This window comes from Acanthisitta chloris, unplaced genomic scaffold (assembly GCF_000695815.1).
Source record: "Acanthisitta chloris isolate BGI_N310 unplaced genomic scaffold, ASM69581v1 scaffold4212, whole genome shotgun sequence".
NCBI classification, from domain to species: domain Eukaryota; kingdom Metazoa; phylum Chordata; class Aves; order Passeriformes; family Acanthisittidae; genus Acanthisitta; species Acanthisitta chloris.
This window is the reverse complement of record NW_008662021.1, coordinates 56971-76386: the sequence shown is the minus strand read 5'-3', so window position 1 is coordinate 76386 and position 19416 is coordinate 56971. Positions and strand designations below refer to the sequence as shown.

Genomic DNA, 19416 nt, shown 5'->3' with positions numbered 1-19416 from the left:
ATACAGGCTGAATCAGCTGGACATTTCCTCCATTTGGCATCCTCACCTGTTGAAAAGAAGGAGCTTTATAATTGGGCTGCTGCCACTGAAGCTGTAGCTGCAGTTACTGGGTATTAGAAGGAAGGTCATTTGTCTGTTCTTCATTTCTGCCTGTGATTCTACATCACTCTTCTGGTACAGGCCTAAATGAAAGCATGTGGTGCTTTCAAACCCATTCTGCTGTTTCATTTCAACCTGAAGGTCCCACTAAATTCCTGCAGGTTTGGTGGGTCAGAGGCAGGAGAAGATCAGAGCACTGAGCAGGTTGCCGTTTGCAGAAGGTGAGGAAGTGAGCTCAAGCGTGAGTCAGTGGAAGATGAGGCTGCTGTGAATGTGGCTCTGGAGTGACTGAGAAATTACCTGGGTTTACACCAACAGATCATCTTGCTCAGCAGCCTATTTAGTATGAAAATGCAAGTGCAAATTACAAGAGAGGGATGGTGATCCATGAACATCCTACGCTGACAGGGTTGTCCCCTCACTTAAGTCCTGTAGAAATGGAAATGTGCTGTCAATTATAGTGGTAGGTGAGGAACCAGTCACTACTGCTTAGTAACTGTAGCATTTCTTAGCTGGAATGGCATTTACACCACACTTCTATAGGTGTAACACTCACTGTTTTGCTCAGTGTTTTCAGGAGGTGGCACTGATGCAGACTGTGAAGACAGTGAAGAGGAACCTGTCAAGAAAAAATCTGATGGACCAGGTATGAAGGGAGAACAAGGTTTTCTCAACTGTTACAATACAGTTGTGACAAGTGGCATATCACAGAGACAGCATTGCAGTGATCCCAGGTTTGCATCAAAGCCACAAATCCACTTCAACCATTGCAATGAGACTGTCACATATTCCACTGCAAGATTTACAAGCCTTGAGCACAGGAACTTCTAGTTTTCGACTATTAGCTCCTGCACTCATTCACTACATACCTTAGTAAATACATCAGCTAGCTCAGACTTGATCACTTGCTGTGTATTTTACTTGCAGAACAACTTAAGCTTAGATTCTAGATGTGAATGTATACAGCCTTGTGTTAAAATCTCCATTGATCTTGAATGTGTGAAATACTATCATTAGCACAAAGACCTTGTGGATTTTTTAGTGTGTTTTGTCAAGGTTAGTATGCCTTTATTGGTACATACCCACTCATCAAGGTACAATAATCACCTCTAAAAAATGAGATTTTCCTATCTTACAAGGCTGCTCTGCACCACAGAAGAAATGCCAGCAGTTTGCAGTATCTTGCCCATATTGAAAACTTTCCTACAAAGAAGTGTAATAGATCATAAATCTAAGCTTGGTTCTTTGTTTCTAACTGGAGTAAAAGAGGAAAACAGACTCTTCTTTTACACAAATCTTCATCATGGCTTACCCTGAGTGAGACTTTGTCATCACAAGCTATTTTTCTTCTCTATTTAAAATTGTTTCCCACAGCTCCAATTAGAATTGTGTCCCTGAGTGAGTCACAGGGTGGAAGATGTTACAAGAAGGTGGGAAACGTAATTTCTGTCTAACAAGGGCAGTGATCTCAAATAAACGAGTTGCATTGCTGGGAGTTTGTGCTTTTTTTATTTGTTACTTACTGGTGATGCAGTTATCTGTGTTAAAATGCTGAGGTGAGTCACTCAAATGCATCTCCAGGGATGTACTGTTCGTGTTACATGGGAGTTAGGAAAAAAGAAGGAGATTTAGAATTCATTTATATTAGAAATAACCAGTTTAAGATGCTTTGTATTTTTATTGAAATAGGCAAAATTTGTTAAAGAAGATGGTTAGAAGAATCAGGCAGTAATTGGTAATGAAACATTAGTGTCATTACTAACCTTAGATCGAATCCTGTCTCACACTCTTCAGCAGAGAGAAGCCTTCTCTGCATTTGACCCTTTAAGTTAGAATAATAGTCTCTGCAGAAACTAAATATTTGTTTCCCTTTTTGGAGATGTTTAGATGCAATCAATCCCCAAAATACTATTTTTTCAAAGTTTGGAGAACAGCAAAGGTGCTGGAACAGCTACAGTGTCATTAACAATGTCTACTAAATTACCTCCATCCCAGAGAGAAAATTTACCTTTCAGATTAGACTAGAAGTTCAAGAAGTCAAGAACACCAGTGATGGTCAGCAGTAAAGATAATTTTAACCTGAGAGCTGGGATTCTCCTACAGTCAGTAGCAGAAATTATGTATTAGAGAGGAAGAGTATGGGTTAAAAAAGAATATTTGTACATTGTATATTTTTGTGCATGAGTGCTATGTTTTCTTTAAACCTATCCATAGTATTATCTGGAATTCACAGGAAATGATTGGTCCTTGAAGTCGAAACAGCTTTACATTTAATTTCTAATGGCAAGATTTCCTTAACTTCAAGACCTGTTGAATGAATAAAATTTAGGTCTATAACTCTTAAAATATCTCCTGTTCTAAATGACACGGAAAAGGCCTGGAAAAAAAGGGCAGAATATTATCAAAATAGTTCTATGACCAGTTGAAGGGGGCGAGATGCTCTTACGTTTGGGGATACCAGACCAGTTCAATGACATTGCTCAGGTAAATGCTGCAAACTGCCTTTTCAGCATCCACTTTCCAGGAATGTATCACTAATGATTTTATTTCCCTGGTTTCTCTCCATACATATGTGCATACAACCCTCCCTGCACACCCACAGACAGGAAATCTTTTGCTTTATTATAGTTTCACCTTTACATTCTTTGTAAGGAGTGAATATGTCCTCCAGAGTTCTGCATGCCATCTTGTGGTATAGCTAAGAAGTGATGTTGTTGTAAGCATCAAGCTGCAGCACATGGATTGTCTCCCCAGTATCTACTTCAAACATTTTGTCCCTGCATGGCAGATAATTGACAGTTTTCTGCTGTTTATCAGACTGGGTAATCTAAAATTCATCTTTATAGCTGGTGCTCTGGGCTTTGCAACCTAGTGGGGATAAATAGCTCTGGAACTGGCCAGTTGGAAAGAATTTTTAGTATTTCATTGATTCTTAGAATGGCTTGGGTTGGAAGGTACCTTAAAGATCATCTAGTTCCAACCTCCTTGCTTGGGCAGGGACACCTTCCACTAGAACAGGTTCCTTAGGACCTTATCCAACCTAGCCTTGAACACTTGCAACACTATGAGAACTGTAGTGTGGTGTGTATGTTTGTGAGTTACAGAAAAATAAATTGAAAGTGCTGCTTTTTGGGTGAAAAAAAGCAGTTGCTAATGCTAAATGAACTACTGAAATGAGAAATTAACTTGAGACAGCTATGCTGAGGAAAAATAATTCTACTTTTGTTGGTATAAATCCCAAAAGTCTTGTTCATGGGAAAGTATACTGTTTTGGCAAAATGGTGCAAGAATAAAGTTTTATAAATTATTAGTTGTCCTAGTTGTGCTAGTTGATCTGAGATCACTGATGGTGCAATGCAGCCTATGTAGAAATATGGAGGCTTTGTAAACTCTAACTACAGAAAGGTGTGTTTAGGAGGTTGGAAAACTGGGAGAGATTCAAAGACTGTTTAGGCAGGTTAGACTTTGAAACTCAGTTAAGCAAGGTTCAAGCACAAAAGACAAAGTCTGTGCAGAGAGAAGCACGTGCAAGTAGATAGACAGTTAAGGGGCTCAGCTCAAGACTCTGGCTGGGCTGTTGTTCAGATTGCAGGAGCTGGGAATGTTGAATAACTCTCAGGAGATGCCAGAGTCCTTGGGTTTTATTTTACAGACCTGTGAATACAGTGTCTTTCTGAAATTGGGACTGTTTATATGACTAATGATTGCAGGACCAAGGACTTACAGGGTGGAAAAGGGATTCCAGATGATAAGCCTAGGCATACAGTCAGGAAAATGGTCCAGACAGCCAAAAGGCCTCCAGCCATCTTCAGAGATTCCTTAGTATGACAGGGTCTCACAGACTGTATTATTATTATTATACAATAAAGGAAAGATGAATCTAACTCCAGGCAAAAATACAACAAAAGATATTTGTGTTCATTAACTCTGTTGTTTTTGCTCTCCCTTAGATAACATCATCAAGAGGATATTTAATATCTTGAAGTTTACTTGGGTCCTTTTCCTGGCAACACTAGACAGTTTTACAGCTTGGCTTAATTCCATCTCAAGAGAACACATTGATATCTCCACCGTGCTAAGAATCGAGCGCTGTATGCTGACCAGGGAGATTAAGAAGGTAACGCCTTTGGTCTTTTTTGTCTGCTAATGCTATTTCCAGCTTGCTGAAAAATGAAAGGTTGTCTTTTCAGATTACTGTGGTAAGGAGGAAAATTATAAAAATCTCACTTATACATGGATTTTAAAAATAGTTCTGAACTCTTTTACTGCTTGACATTTTGCAAATACATAAATCAGAAATTATTTGATTTATTATCTGTACATAAAACAAATTATTGGAAAATAATTTTTGAGAGGTTCATATAAGGTTTTGGCTGAAACACTTCTGTAATATAGTGTGATTTTGAGGGGACACAATAGGTTCAAGAAGGGAGGAAAAGTCACAGCATTTTAAACAGATCAAAAAGTACCCCAGTCTGCATATTTCAGTCTTTTTCTAGACCAACTTGCATTGGAATTGACTGACAACATACAGGCATAAATTTCTTCAATCACAATGAACCTATGTGATCCTTCACAATCTAGTTATATATTAATAAAACCCATTATTATCAAGGACTAATATTGCTAGTGTAACTAGAAATGTATTTTGATCTTCCAAATGCAAGTGGATGATACCTCAACATTGGCTAAAGCTCTCATTTTAAGCACAGGTATTTTTCTATATGTCACTAATACTCAAATATTTTTTGGAAACCTGGCATAGAAGCCTTGTTTCAGTTCCTTCTAGTTTTTGTTAAAAGCTGCACAGAGATTAATAGTTTAAAAGCATCAACAACACATTAGTAGTCTTGACCTCAATAAAGCCTTATATTGCCCAGCCACTGTCAATGTCTGGTGGCACAATAAGATTCCTTCTCACTGCCCCTGATTTTTAGAGTTTTCAAATGTATGCAGAAGCCAGACTAACTGCCTTTCCATGGCCATTACTTATTTGAGATGTTAATTTAATTGCTCTTTGCTACTTCTCACCTCAGCTTTATCAAGTTTTTCCTATCCTTTGTTCCCAACAAATTTATTTATTTGTTTGTTTGTTTGTTTAAATTTCATGTTGCCAGCATCCTCATGCTACTTTGATTACAATACAGCCCATGTGTCCTTGCATAGGCTGGTATATCCTGCTTCAATCCTAAATCTTCTGGTACTAAGGGCCCTTCAAAGAATTTCCCCTCAGTCAATAGCTTTAAACTTCAGGCTTTTTTTCCCAGAGTCTTTCTCTCCTCTCCTGTGAAATATTGGTACCCATGAACATCAGAATCACAAATTCCTCTGTAGCATCACCAAGTCTCTGCAGCAGCGCCATGACTGTGATTGCTATCCAAGAAAGGAAGCTCTTGCTGCAGCCATCCTGGTGACATGTTTCATTGTCTGGTGCGAAGTTGAGGACAGTTAACCTGATGTATGAAGTTCCTTTGGTGTCTCTTCCACCTAGAGAAGAACCTGAAATTGAGTCCTCCATCAGTTGTGGTGCACTTTTCCTGTCACAACTCTTATCCTTCATCCCAGGTCTGCAGTGGAGCTAGAATGCGTGCCACAATTTCAGAATCAAGCTGTCATAATTGCACAAACATTTATCACTACAGAAGCAACACAGCTTGTATAAAAACAAACCAAATAAAAAAACTGTGTCAGATTTTGTTCTTAAGATTGTTCTTTTCCCAAAACACCAGGTTTGAATATTGTAGTTTTGGGACAGCTTAGAGGACCAGAGTTGAAATGCTAGAAACTAATAATATTAGTAAAGGAAATGCAGGTAATCTTTTAGACTACTTTTATTATTTTAAATGGAAAAACTTCTTGCATAAGGCTTCATTATAAGTCTGAAAAATTACTGTTCAAGAATAGCAATATCCCCTCTCAATGTGTCATCTGAAGTCAATGCAACTGCTAGTGGAATGAGTTGCATGTGTTTCTGCCCAAGAGCAGGCAATAAAAATCTCAGTTTTACACTTATGACACACCTTTAGAATTCTGATTGCAATATCATAGCCAGAAGGACTTGATTCTGTGCCCAGATCTGGGCTGACAGTTAATAAAACCATCCTTTCATGAACTTTCTTGATTGCGGTGTTACAGAGAAAGAGTAAAGAATAAAGGTCTTTGGTGTATCTTTCATAGTTTTCCAACTGTGTCCATAATTTATGAATAAATTCCTACTTTGAGACACTAATGAAAATCTAGATCAGTTTGTACATGACCTGTTTCTTTTTTCTGTTTAAAAATGCTGCTACTGTCCATTGATGAAATGTATGATTGTTCTTAGAGTCAGTGAAGCTATCTAAAAGAGATTCATCAAAAGCTGCTGGAGTACAGATTTAGTCATGGTCCCAGTCCACACCTCACTCTCATGCTGAATGATTTGCAGTCCACCCAACAGAGTTATGATGGCCATATATAGCCTGAAACCATGTGGGATGTTCCAGTTGTGCTTGAAAACCCAACACTTTGTGCAATGGTAGTTAAAGTCAGAATCTGACTTGCACTCTGAGAAGTCTGAGTTTTACTAGTGGTAGTTTATTATTTACTAGGAATCTGTTTGCACAGTCTTTAATCTGGTCCTTGCCAAATGACAGAATAAACTGCTTCCTCAAAGAATACACCTCCTCCCTGCCATGTACATCTGCCTCTGCTCTCTTCCACAGGGAAATGTTCCAACACGGGAGAGCATCCACTTGTATTACCAGAACCACATGATGAAACTTTCTGAGGAGTCAGGACTGGACTCAATTGACAAAAATCCCAGTCAAGCTTCTGGTTTGCAAGCATCTGAAAGAATGGATAGTTTAGATTCAGCAGCTTCTCGTGACAGTATCTCCAGGTACTGATTTAATTTTATTTTGTGAAACATAGAAGGATCATCCAGTAGACATAATATTAGTTAACATCTAAGTACTGATGAACTTTCTAATGAATATTGAATCCTCTTTTTGATTTTTCTATGCCATTTTAATAGTCAAAACTGCTATATATTACTATTCCTTTGTTGTGGTGGACTACAGTTGTTGGCTTAACTTCTCCACTGTGTAACTACCCTACTGCTTTCTGTTACCCCGGAATTAGGAGTAATTAGCAGGGTTTCTGATCTCATGAAAAGTAATGGAAAATAAGATCCTGCTGAGGATGCTTCTGGGATATTGGTTTGGGAAGTGATCATTTATTGTGAATATTTTGTCTTTGTTGAATAGTTATCTGTTGCCCACAAATTAAAAAAGGCTTTGCATTGCAAGAGATTCTGCATTTGAGAGAACAAAATCCCCCTTATACCCACAGGGCAAAAACCATCTGAAGAGCCTGATTTCCTAACTGCTATGATTACAGTCCACCAGACCTCCATGTTTGTTAATCAAATACCCATACTAGTTCAGGAAAACCACCTTCCTCATTTTTCTCTGAAAACGGATGCCGTCAAGTCTCTTGCCAAAACTACTGCATGCTCCTGCCGCTCCATGCACACAGAGGCACACACATTCACTTCCCTCTCTTACAGAGGCATTCTGTTCCTGCCATGTCCCTGGTGTTCTTGACTCTTAAGATACTGCAGAAATTGTCGAGCATGAAGGGGAGAAGGGAGGGCTTTGTAAATCCAGATGTATCATAATCCACTGCTTTCTGCTGGATCCTGTTCTCTGAAGTGTGGCAGTATAACATTGTGTTTGATACTCCTGGCAAACTCAGAACCATCTGTGTACAGTAAATTATGCTGAGCTTTCACTAATGACATATGGGTATATGTCAGAAGACTGAAAATAATGAGGGTTTGCCTTCCTTTCTAACATGATTGAAAAGCAAGTGTAAGAGAGTGAGTGTCTGTGACTACTATACTTCAACAAAATATCCACAGATTGCTCCCCAGGGTGAGCACTGCCCTTTGAGAGGTTCACTCCAGTTAAAAAATAAATTAAATCTGAGCAAATCTTTCTCGGTGGCTAGTTACCTAACTAAGCAACACCTTTGTGTTTTGTCTCAAAGATTTACGGGAGTCAGATGGTGTGAGAAAAAATGTAAAGTCAAATTCTACTACCAACTCAGTTGGAGCCACTTGGATATCTCCAGGGCAGATTTTAACTCCACAAAGTTCAGTCTCACCTAAAGAATGAATAATAGTATCAGTCCTTGTTTCATTAAATGGTTTTTGGTCACACTGCTTACTGTAGGTAGAAGAAGTTACTATTATACAATCATGTTTAGCAGGAACTTTAACTATAAGCAAAGGGAAGCCAGTTCTAAAATTAATTATAAATAAGAAAGACAAATCTTGTCATTTTCATGTGCAGATTCTGCCTGTTCAATGAGATGGTATCCAGTGTTGAGCTCTACTTAGTTTTGGGTTTTTTTTTCAGAATAACCACCCATTTTTTACCCCACTTTCAGTATATGTACACATTTTAAAAATCTTTTCAAACTCAGAGAATTCAATGATTCTGTGGTGCTGCTTTTCAACAGAAAAAGTTAAATATTTCACATGTGTTTTTGTCATCTCTGTTTCCTCAGAAAAAGGCACAGGATTTGTCAACAAAGGAATAGCAATATTATTACTGATTTCTCTAATCTCAGATTCTCTTTCTGGTAATGAAAAATCAAATATTCTTGCACTGAGTATTTACAAATTATGGACATCTGCTATAATAATGATGACCTGTAATTGGAGGAAGCAAAAATGAGCCTGTTGATTGAATGATAATGCCATCTGTTTATTGGGGCAGCCTTGCATATCTCTTCCAGGGATTACAGAAGTGCTTTTTTAGAGTTGTGAAGGGTTTTAAACTGCATGTGAGTTTATTGAGCGATTTTTCTTTTTGAATGGCACAAACAAGAGAAGGTAGCATTTTATATTTCGAAGTAATGATTTCCAGTAAATGTAGAAGCAACGAATTAAATCTAAAGCATCTCTGTGATCATGGACTTTGGTTTGCAATGGAAAACTCTTGGGAAGGGGCAGAAGGTTTCTGTTCCAGTTATCCTTTGGTTGCCCTGCACAAAATTCTGTATTAGACCTTAGGTCTGTGACTAAGGTGAGGATATCTGGAAGCACATAGGAATGCTGTTGCACAGAAGCTATTCCATCATAATAGGGCGTATTCCTCAGTACTCAGGACAAGAATTACTGTGGGATCTGCTCAGTGCTGTAAAAACTGGTTTTCCAGAGAGAACAACCCCCCTGATCAACTGAAGGAACTGTAAATTTCTTGTGAAGTTCAGGACTGATCCTCATAAGTCTAATCCAGGGACGTTGTTCTTACCCTGAAGTTTTAAAAGGTGTTTTGCAGAGTATTCATTGTGGGGTTTTCTCTTTTAGTAGGGCTGTCACATTTTCAGTCTTTTTTCTACACAATAGCTAGAGGTATAATGAGATAGTTGTAAAGTATTTGTTCGGTTTCTCTTTATGTATAAATACTCTGATGTATACTAAATGCAAAGTGCAAAATTCACATGGGCCAGAAGGAGAAGGGACTGATGTTGATCCATAACAAGCTCTTTGAGGAACACCACCAGAAGGGATTGGGATGAAATAGAGCATTTGATGCAGTTTTTTTCTATTTGGCTGATGAACTTCTTATTAGGCTAAACGAATTTCTGTAAGATGACTGGGAACTTTATAAAACTAGTTTGCTGCCTATGTCATTATGCAATAGCAGCTAGACACAGGTCCAACGTCAGATTTCGGGATATCCAAGGTTTTGCATCCAGTTTACTTTGTGTTAATTTTTGTCCATCACAAATAGCCTTTTCGATTTCCAACTCTACCTTCATATAGACTTTTATAGGAGCTGCAGGTGGGATCCACTCACCCTCCTATAAGTGTAAACATACAAATGTGGTCAGGGTATCTCTCTGTGCTTCCCTCCCCAGATGGGAGAACAGGACTTGAGGCGGGGAATTCTGGAGAAGTAATGTTTGCCTAGGAAGGCAGGAGAAAGGATGAAAGGAGAATCCCCATTTGTGCTGAATCAGAGTCTGATTTAGGACTGTAAAAGATAGGAATTGTTTGGGATTTTGTTCTTGCAGATGTGGGCAATGTACTAGTTCATGCAGATAATGCCAGTCAGTATCTAGCCCATGGACAGAAAAAAAGACCAGAAAAATTTGTAACTCATCCTTTAAGCTAATAAACTTATTAGGAAGGTTACACTTGTTCAGCAAAAAGGAAGTCATAAACTAAGAAATTTCCCGCTCACGGAGGATAAAAACATCTCTGCTATATATATCCCCATTTGAAATGGATGCCTGATCAACTTTATACAAAATGCTTGAACTTGGTGCTTTTAATGAACATTCAATTTAAAATATCTAGTCCTTGAGTTGAAATATCAACAAACTAATGCTTTTCAAGGTCTCCAAGAAGACAAATTTGAAAAGTCACTCAGGAAGATATGCTTGGATCAAATTTATATGATAGTCAATAACTTGAGTAAACATCAGCTTTGCCCAGTGTAAATCTCTCCATTTTTTTGGTGTTCTCATTTCCTCCATGTTGAGATGTTCCTAAAGTGCATAAAGAATATACAGACTGTGCTATAGGTGTTGTCTCATACACATCTCTTGACATTCAAGGATACAGAGCAGCTGCTCAGTCAATAATAATTCTGAGTATTCGTTCTTTATTTTAAACAGTTTTATACCAAATTATTGCAAGCACTCATCTGAGAAAATGTTTTTATCTGTTGAGATTGATAGATGTTTTTCCTTTGATTTTTCTGGGAACCAGGTCAGAACTTTCATGTTTGGGAGGGCAGCTGGCATATGTTTCTTCCATTGAAAATATATGAATGGGCATGTGCCACTTTGATTTCAACAGCTGCTCTGCATTTAAAATACTTCAACCTTAGTAATAGGTGTTGCTCTTGAAAAGAATAAAGTCAGCCTTTGAGGTCTAAAATAACATGGACAACATGAGCACATAGAAAGGTAATCTGCAAAAACAGATTGCCTACTTGCTGCCATCTCCCCGTATTTTAGCACCAAAACTTCACTGATGGAACAAGAACCTGACTCTACTCCATAGGTGTATGTACAGAGGGAAACCTCCTCCCTCAGGGACACCCTGAGTTAGTAATATGGAGCTTGAACTGATTCCCATGCTGCTGAAACAGGCCTCTAGGTCAGATCTCCTATTCCCATTGGAAGCAGAATTTGCTGCTTCGTCAAAAGTCTGCACCATACAGATTGCACCCCAGATTTTATCTGGAAGACCTTGTGTGCCTTTGCACACACACAGAAATAATGAAGTGGCTTGTAAAGGGTTTTGGCCAAGTGAACTGGCAGGACAGAGGTACCTTTGCCATTAAGACTGTTTTTACGGAAAATATTTCATAATACCTTTGGTATCTTGGTTGATTCTTTTCTTCTATTCAAAGACCAAGGTATGCTTTTGGCCTCAGACCATTCTGTCAAAAAAGATCATCAGTGAAGCTAGGCCTAAGAATAACTGCTTCTTCAGTCCACACATTTTGCTGTTTCCTCCCCATTTTCCTTAAGGCAATAACTGCAAACTGTCACTTCATGCCAGCAGATTTTTCCCTCACTTCAAGCTAGCAAGACCAAAGCAACATGGAAAACACCATTGCACTTCCTTTCTGACCTCTTTCCCAATTCTCTGTACCCCTGGACAAACATAATGCTTGCCAAGGAAGCAAATCCCCTGCTGCCGCTGCTCAGGTAACACAGATGGACTCAAAAGAAGAAAAGTAGAGTGTAAATCCTGCATTTTGGGGTCCTTTCTTCCCTCATTCTATCTGAAAGACTCAGGCAGGTCACTGCATGTCTTAAAACACCAGGTCACTCAACTCATTTCATAGACATCCGTGTTTTTCAAAGATTTTTACAGAAGAAATAATTCTTTTACCTACCATATGTCATTAATGTATTTGCTTCTTTCCTGTTGCTATATTATATGCTTGTATTTAATTACATACTTTCTTTCTCATAACTCATCCAGTTCTTCTTTTCTCCAGTAACACATAAATGTTCAATGTATGGTGTATGTCTCTGGTGTCCTGCTGCAGTTGATAAGTGAAAGGAGATAAGGGTTTATTATATCTGGTTTTTATTTCAAGATGTGCATGTTACCAATTTTGAAATACTTTTAAGCTGCGATTGAAATAGATGAAATCTTCTGGAAAGAATCATCAGGGCTTCCTACTAAATATCAAAATAAAAGCTATCCCATGCAGAGCAGGTTATATTTGGCATGTGTCTACTGGCTAAGTAACATATCCGATTTGGCTCTTTGGTTCGGAAAGAGAATTAGCCAATGTCTGACAGCTATTTTTCTATTTGTGGAATATGAGCTGATTCAGTTTTAAGGGCTCTTTTAGGAAATTGGCTTGTACCTGTGTAAAAAGGTTCAGCACAGTATATAATTAATAAAATGGAATTTGTACAGAGGAGGTCACTTCCAAAAACATTCTTGTGGAATTTGGAAATTTCAGGGGGAAACAAACAAAATAAAACCTACTCACATATGTAAGTTTGTGCCCCTGGAAAGCATGTAGAGCACTGTGCTGGTTTCATAACTGTTTGAATAGTGAATAGATGGTTCTTAGCCTTCTCTAGCCCCTATGTGAATTTGACCATGAGCAAACTGTGCATAGAAATGTGTTTTCACGGTGATTCTAAACAAATCCTTATCTTCTCTCTGAACCTTTTTTCTCCGTGTTGATGTTTTGCTGCATGGCAAGCATATTTGTTTACTGAACCATGTGCATTGTAATACCATTTGTATTTAACACTGTCTTTATAACTGTTTGCGGTGCTAGCTGCTACACTGAAGCAACCATGCTGTTCTCAAGGCAGTCAACCCTTGATGATTTAGATGGACCAGACACTGTTCCTAAAACAAGTGAGCGCGCTCGACCTAGGCTTCGTAAAATGCAGAGCATGGATATGTCCTCCTCATCAGCTGACAGTGGCAGTATAGTGTCAAGGTGCTTAACTCATGCATGCTTTGTTGACTCATTTACCCATACCATTATACTTACTGCAGTGTACATAAATTTGTGTTTGCAGATACATGGTGTACAGAGTGGTTTGCATGGTTAGTGGAAGCTTTACTCCCTTCTGTGTTGTGGCGTGGTTCTGACGTTTGAAGTCAGGGTCATTATCTAGGATTCCTTTGCTGTTTCACTTCTTATTCTGGTTTTGGTTTTTTGGGGGAGGGTTTTTTTTGGTTTGGTTTGGTTTGGTTTTTTGTCCATAATTCATGTACCTTTAAAACTTGTTTCATTGCATTACATTGGGTGTCTAAAACCAGACTAAAGTCTGTATTTATTCAGCTAAAAAAGAGTCTGATTTTCAGAGTTACTGAGCTGATGGTTGTTCTTAAACTGGAGGCTGGAAGTGAAGTTTCTCAGCTAATCAGTTATCCTAAATATGGACTTAGATGTCTAATTTTAGAAACTAAGATAGACAACGTTGGCCCTGTTTTTTCAATTTTTAGTTTTCTCCATATAGGAAGGATTGCTAAATATGTTTTGATTACTTTACCATTGATTTACAGTCTTTAAGGTGTTGGAAATAAGAAAGGGAAAATAGCTATGTGAAGATAGTCAATAGTATTATATCCAGTGCAAGAGAGAACTGTTCAGAGCTGTTAACTCAAATTTTAGTGGGCAAACCCAGGGATTTATATGACATTGGGAAACAGTGTTTCAACTAGTATTATAAATATTAAATTTTATGGCATATGCATCATTGGTTTTCAGTGTTGAAAGTGTTTTACAAAATTTTTGTTATCAATCACTATTGAAATTATGGGATGTTATGATTTTGTGCATTTTAACCAGGATGAGTGCTACTGTGAATCATCAAAACACACACCACAGTAGTGTTATATGTTCTAATTAAAAGTCCACTAGAAATAAAGTAGTCTAACATAGCCACAATAAGTTTGGAAACAGTGTAAAAGAAAAAGAGATGAAGCTTATTTTTAATTTTGGCAGTAGGTTGTAGTGCCAGATGGCTTTGCCAGTGCCAGTTTTCCATAAAAGGTTATACTTTAGGTGAAAATATGGCCCCATTCATTTCATAGGTGCTGTGTTTTGTCTCTGTTGAGATACAAGAACATGCAGCCAGCAAAAGGCACTGAGTCAATGCCTGTTGTCTAACCTATGGAGAAGGACGGGAATGAAGTCTAAAAAGAGAAAGACTGATGTTCAAGGGGAGAAGTGAAAAAATACTTGAGAGGGGTGAAAAGGGTAAAAGCAAAGCCAACAAATATTATGGTGTCCGGATTCCCATCTGGAGTCGTCAAGCTACATAGATTTACAACAACCGAGACTGAAGCAGTACACAGAACATTAAGAGAGAAAGTGTTTATGGAGTACCGCATTCAGTTCTGGGGCCCACAACATAAGGAGATAGACCTGTTGGAGTGAGTCCAGAGGAAGTTCACAAAAATGACCAGAGGACTGGAGCACCTCTCCTACGGGAACAGACTGAGAAAGCTGGGTCTCTTCAGCCTGGAGAAGGGACAGCTCAGGGGATACCTCAGAGCAGTATTCCAGTGAAAGTGTTTATGGAGTACCGCATTCAGTTCTGGGGCCCACAACATAAGGAGATAGACCTGTTGGAGTGAGTCCAGAGGAAGTTCACAAAAATGACCAGAGGACTGGAGCACCTCTCCTACGGGAACAGACTGAGAAAGCTGGGTCTCTTCAGCCTGGAGAAGGGACAGCTCAGGGGATACCTCAGAGCAGTATTCCAGTACCTATGCCTACAAGGTCCAGAGGAAGTTCACAAAAATGACCAGAGGACTGGAGCACCTCTCCTACGGGAACAGACTGAGAAAGCTGGGTCTCTTCAGCCTGGAGAAGGGACAGCTCAGGGGATACCTCAGAGCAGTATTCCAGTACCTAAAGGATGCCTACAAGAGAGCTGGAGAGGGAATTTTTACAAGGTTATGTAGTGATAGAAGTGTTAATGGCTTTATACTAAAAGAGGGTATGTTTAGATTAGGTATTAGGAAGACATTCTTTAGTCAGAGGGTGATAACACACTGGAACAGGTTGCCAAGAGAAATTGTGGATGTTACATCCCTGTCAGTGTTCAAGGCCAGATTGGGTGGGATTTTGAGCAACTTGGTTTAGTTTAAGTTGTCCCATCCCGTGGCAGGGGGATTGGAATTAAATGGTCTTTAAGGTCCTTTCCAACCCAAACCATTCTATGATTATATGCAAAGCCAAGAATAAGTAAGGTGGATCAAATGAAAAACTGAGACGAGTGAATGAGGACAGTTGGAAAAAAGAAAATAGGTACATTCAGAAGTAAAGCAGGCAGGTAAAGTAAAAATGAAGACTATATTAAAGAACATAGGGCAATCTAAAGGTAAGCAAGATACCCTGTTACTGGAACAGTTTTGTAATCTGGATTGTATTTGTCCATGTTAGCAATCTACTTGTTCTTTTATTTAGAGTCAGACTTGATACACGTGCGTTCAGCTCATGTTCCAGTTGTATACAACATCTATGCAGTGGTTGTTAAAAGCACCATATTTAGAAGGAACCCCACGGTTGCCTATCATTTGCCATGGATCATCCTTTAAATAGATGTAATAGCAAGTCTTGACTTTGGTCAGAAAGTGTTGGAACAACTTTCATAAAGTTAGTGTAATTTCTCTTGTTGCTGATGTGAACAGATAGTGAATCACTGTGAGTTCAGTGGGATGTCATTCACGGGACAGATGGACCAAGATGTTCCATCTGTGTAAGAAGAGGTCATGATGATATATTTTATACCAGATTATATGAACTTTGGAGGCCTGGGAGTGCAATGGGGTTGCTCAGCTGTCTGCATAAAGGTACAATTAACAAACTGCTTGGTGATAAGCCTTGTAAACCTCAACTCTCCTTCTTCGTCCATCTCTGACAGTGAACCTACACAGGTCACCATGCTCTATTCTCGTCAGGGAACAACAGAAACCATTGAGGAGGTAGAAGGGGAGCATGAAGAGGAAGGAGCTCATTCTGCATCAAGGTTGGAAGAAGAGGAGGTGGAAGATTATAGCCTGGATTCAGAAGGAGCTGCATATACTCCTGATACTGATGTGCCATTGTACTCCACAGTGGATAGCAATGCAGAAGCTCCACCTTCCTATAGCAAAGCTGTCAGCTTTGAACATCTTCCCTTTGGCTCCCCAGATGACTCAGCTGGTAAGAGCCTCATGATGGTGAGCCCAGATGACAGTCGGACGGACAAACTTGATACGATTCTACCCCCATTGACGCATGAGCTAACGGCTAGTGAGCTGCTTCTGAACAAGTAAGAACCTTCAACAAGGAAAAATTGTTGGTCACAATGTGTAGTTTTTTCATTACCTTGTGTTTTTGTCTCAGAACTATCCTACAGTTTCTGATACAGACCTTGTGCTAAGTTTGGATCAAGGGAAGAAGCTCATTTCCTGTGCAGTTGTTCTAATTACAGATTTCTAAAATGCTTCAAATTCATCTTGGAAGGGATCTCTGCTTCCTCCCTAGATACCATATTTAATTGTTCCAATTAGCATTGAATTTCTGTGCTGCAATTGTCATGGGGTCAAGGGCTTTTCTAAATATTCTTTGTGGAGAGAGCTTCTCTTCCACAGGCAGCTGTGATTTCGAATGACTTTCCTCCAGGGCTATCTGGGAAAATTTTTCTCCTTTAATTATTTTGGATTACTATAAGGGAGACTATGACTTTTGACAGTTGTTGTTGAAGCCAGTAAGAGCTGAGGCCTATGTAGACCACCTTGTTAAGTACTTTCTTAAGGGATAGGATGGTCCCCTCTTTATCCCTTAGACACTGTGCTCAGTAGCACAACCAGCATTGAGGTGGGGATGCACTGCACTTCTTCATCTGCTTGCTGGCCTGGCTCAACTGGGGAGAGCTTCCTCAATTGCTGGGACAAAATCTTTAACCACAGAAATGCCTTTCAGCCTGACTGCATCTGGAGACAGGGGGAGGATGTGTAGATCTGACAGTGTCTTGTCTTCTGGTTTACTGCAGTAATTTTTGCTTTTCAGTGAGATTTCTTCTCAGGCCAAGGCACTCTTTATGAAAAGTAAAGAGAATTATGAACACATGTGAACATTGCTGCCTTTTACATTTATTTGAGTAATGTAAAGAGAAGTTTGGACACATCTAATGCTCAAGGGCATTTATCATGTTCTAATCTTATATCCCAGGACCATTCATAGCATAGTTCTCATGATGTACCTCTGATTTTTCTCCAAACTCCCACCTGTGTTGATAACTCAAATAGGAATTCACACCAGCATGGCATGATGTACATGAGGTATGTTGTTTGGGCAGCTGTAGGAAAGTGATGTTTATAGAAGTTCTTAGGCCAGGCCAACTCTTTGGGTAAATTAAAAAAAATCAGAACAGTGCTTCTAGTTATTTTGCCTGAAATTCTTGTTTTGTGAGCTTAGAATCAGGCCATTTGATTATAATACCAAATCCCATCTTTTTTTCCCCCTTTTTTTTATTTCCCCATTGAACTTAGCTGCAGAATTTAAGACTTTTCAAAAGGAAAAATAGTACCAACTTGAAAAGCAGCTCTTATGAATTTCATTTTCATTTCATTTATGGTACTGTGCTCCTCACAGGATGTTTCATGATGATGAGTTGGAGGAGTCAGAGAAGTTCTATGTTGGTCAGCCTCGAGTCTTGCTCCTTATTTATGCCCTGTACAATACACTGGTGGCCCGGTCAGAAATGGTGTGCTATTTTGTGATCATCCTTAACCACATGATCTCTGCCTCTATGATAACCCTGGTGCTTCCCATCCTTATATTCCTGTGGGCCATGCTGTCGGTTCCTCGGCCAAGCAAACGTTTCTGGATGACAGCCATTGTCTACACTGAGGTATGCTGCTGTTTTTGCAACCCCACATCTAACACACAAAAATTAAGTTATAAAACTTTGCATGGTCTTTTTTCTGGTTTTGATCTCTAGGATCAGTGGCCTTTAGCCCTTCATATTAATATATATATTTGCTAAAGTCCTCAGCAGTGTCTGTAGTATGAAAAGACCTTGTTTGTTATTTTCTTCATTGCAGTGAGCAATATTCTTCCCTGCACGTAAAGCAGTTATCACAAGAACAGATCATTTGCAAACAGTTACTATCTGATTGTAGATCAAGAGGCAGCATTCACTGCTTGTGATATCTCAAGTACCACTGAGCATCATCTGTTGGTGAATGTTGATTGACTTTATTGCTGAGGAAATGTGAACTGCTACTCCTCTGTAGCAATGAATATGCTTGTTTATCTTCTCATAAAACTGACAAAGTAGTCATATTTCTCCCCTCTTAATATCATGAGGCAATTATATCTGACATGCTTATAAAACAACCCAAGTGTGTTGTGCTTTTGAACAGGTGGCCATTGTCATCAAGTACTTCTTCCAGTTTGGCTTCTTTCCTTGGAATAAACATGTGGATTACACAAAAGATAAACCTTACCATCCACCCAATATTATTGGCATTGAGAAGAAAGAGGGTTACGTGCACTATGATCTTGTTCAGCTTCTTGCTTTATTCTTCCACAGATCCATTTTAAAGGTAATCTGGGCTCATGTAGCTCCTCATTTTTAGTTTAGTTTGGTTTTATTTTTAGTTTTAATTTTTTAAGTCATGTGATACAGGGAAGTCATTCATTTGGACATCAGGAAAAATTTCTTCACTGAAAGGGTTGTCGAGCATTTGAACAGTCTGCCATGGGAAGTGGTTGAATCACCATCCGTGGAGGTATTTTTAAGACATGTAGGCATGGCACATAGGGACATGGTTTAGTGGTGGACTTGGCAGTGCTGGGTTAAAGGTTGAGCTGATAATCTTACAGATCTTTTCCAACCTAAGCAATTCTTTGATATCCCAGCACAATGAACTTGTCTTCCCCCTTGTGAACACCTGACCAAGCTTACCAATGCCTGTAAGAAACACTGTGACAGAAAAGCAAGGTTCATATGCTCTCTTCTTCTTTTTCCACTAGTGCCATGGATTGTGGGATGAAGATGAGAAAGGAGATGGCTCCAGTAATAAAGACGATACTGATGATGAGCTCTCTCTGACCGGAGACAGGAGAGACTCTTCTGCCTCTTTGAAATCTGTCAATCTTGCTGCATCAGTGGAGTCCATCCATGTCCACTTCCCTGAGCAGCAGGCTGCCATCAGGAGGAAGAGTTCTAGCAGCATATCACAGCTTTCACACAGGTCCAGCTTCTCCTCACATAGATCTAAGAGAGGTAAATGTCCTGGCATTTCTAGGATTTGAGGAGCAAATA

At 39.2% G+C, this 19416-nt stretch overlaps 1 protein-coding gene across 1 annotated transcript in view; it reads left to right on the top strand.

Moving 5' to 3' along the window:
* PIEZO2 (piezo-type mechanosensitive ion channel component 2) overlaps window positions 1-19416 on the top strand; it is a gene marked incomplete at its 5' end in the record, with an annotated part of 98063 nt that overhangs the window by 60936 nt on the left and 17711 nt on the right. The window contains 8 exons of the mRNA XM_009070427.1: window positions 680-745; window positions 4050-4216; window positions 6801-6976; window positions 12915-13082; window positions 16024-16413; window positions 17739-17997; window positions 18512-18694; window positions 19125-19377. Of these exons, the coding sequence (XP_009068675.1) occupies window positions 680-745; window positions 4050-4216; window positions 6801-6976; window positions 12915-13082; window positions 16024-16413; window positions 17739-17997; window positions 18512-18694; window positions 19125-19377 (1662 nt within the window). The remainder of the gene's footprint in view (window positions 1-679; window positions 746-4049; window positions 4217-6800; window positions 6977-12914; window positions 13083-16023; window positions 16414-17738; window positions 17998-18511; window positions 18695-19124; window positions 19378-19416) is intronic.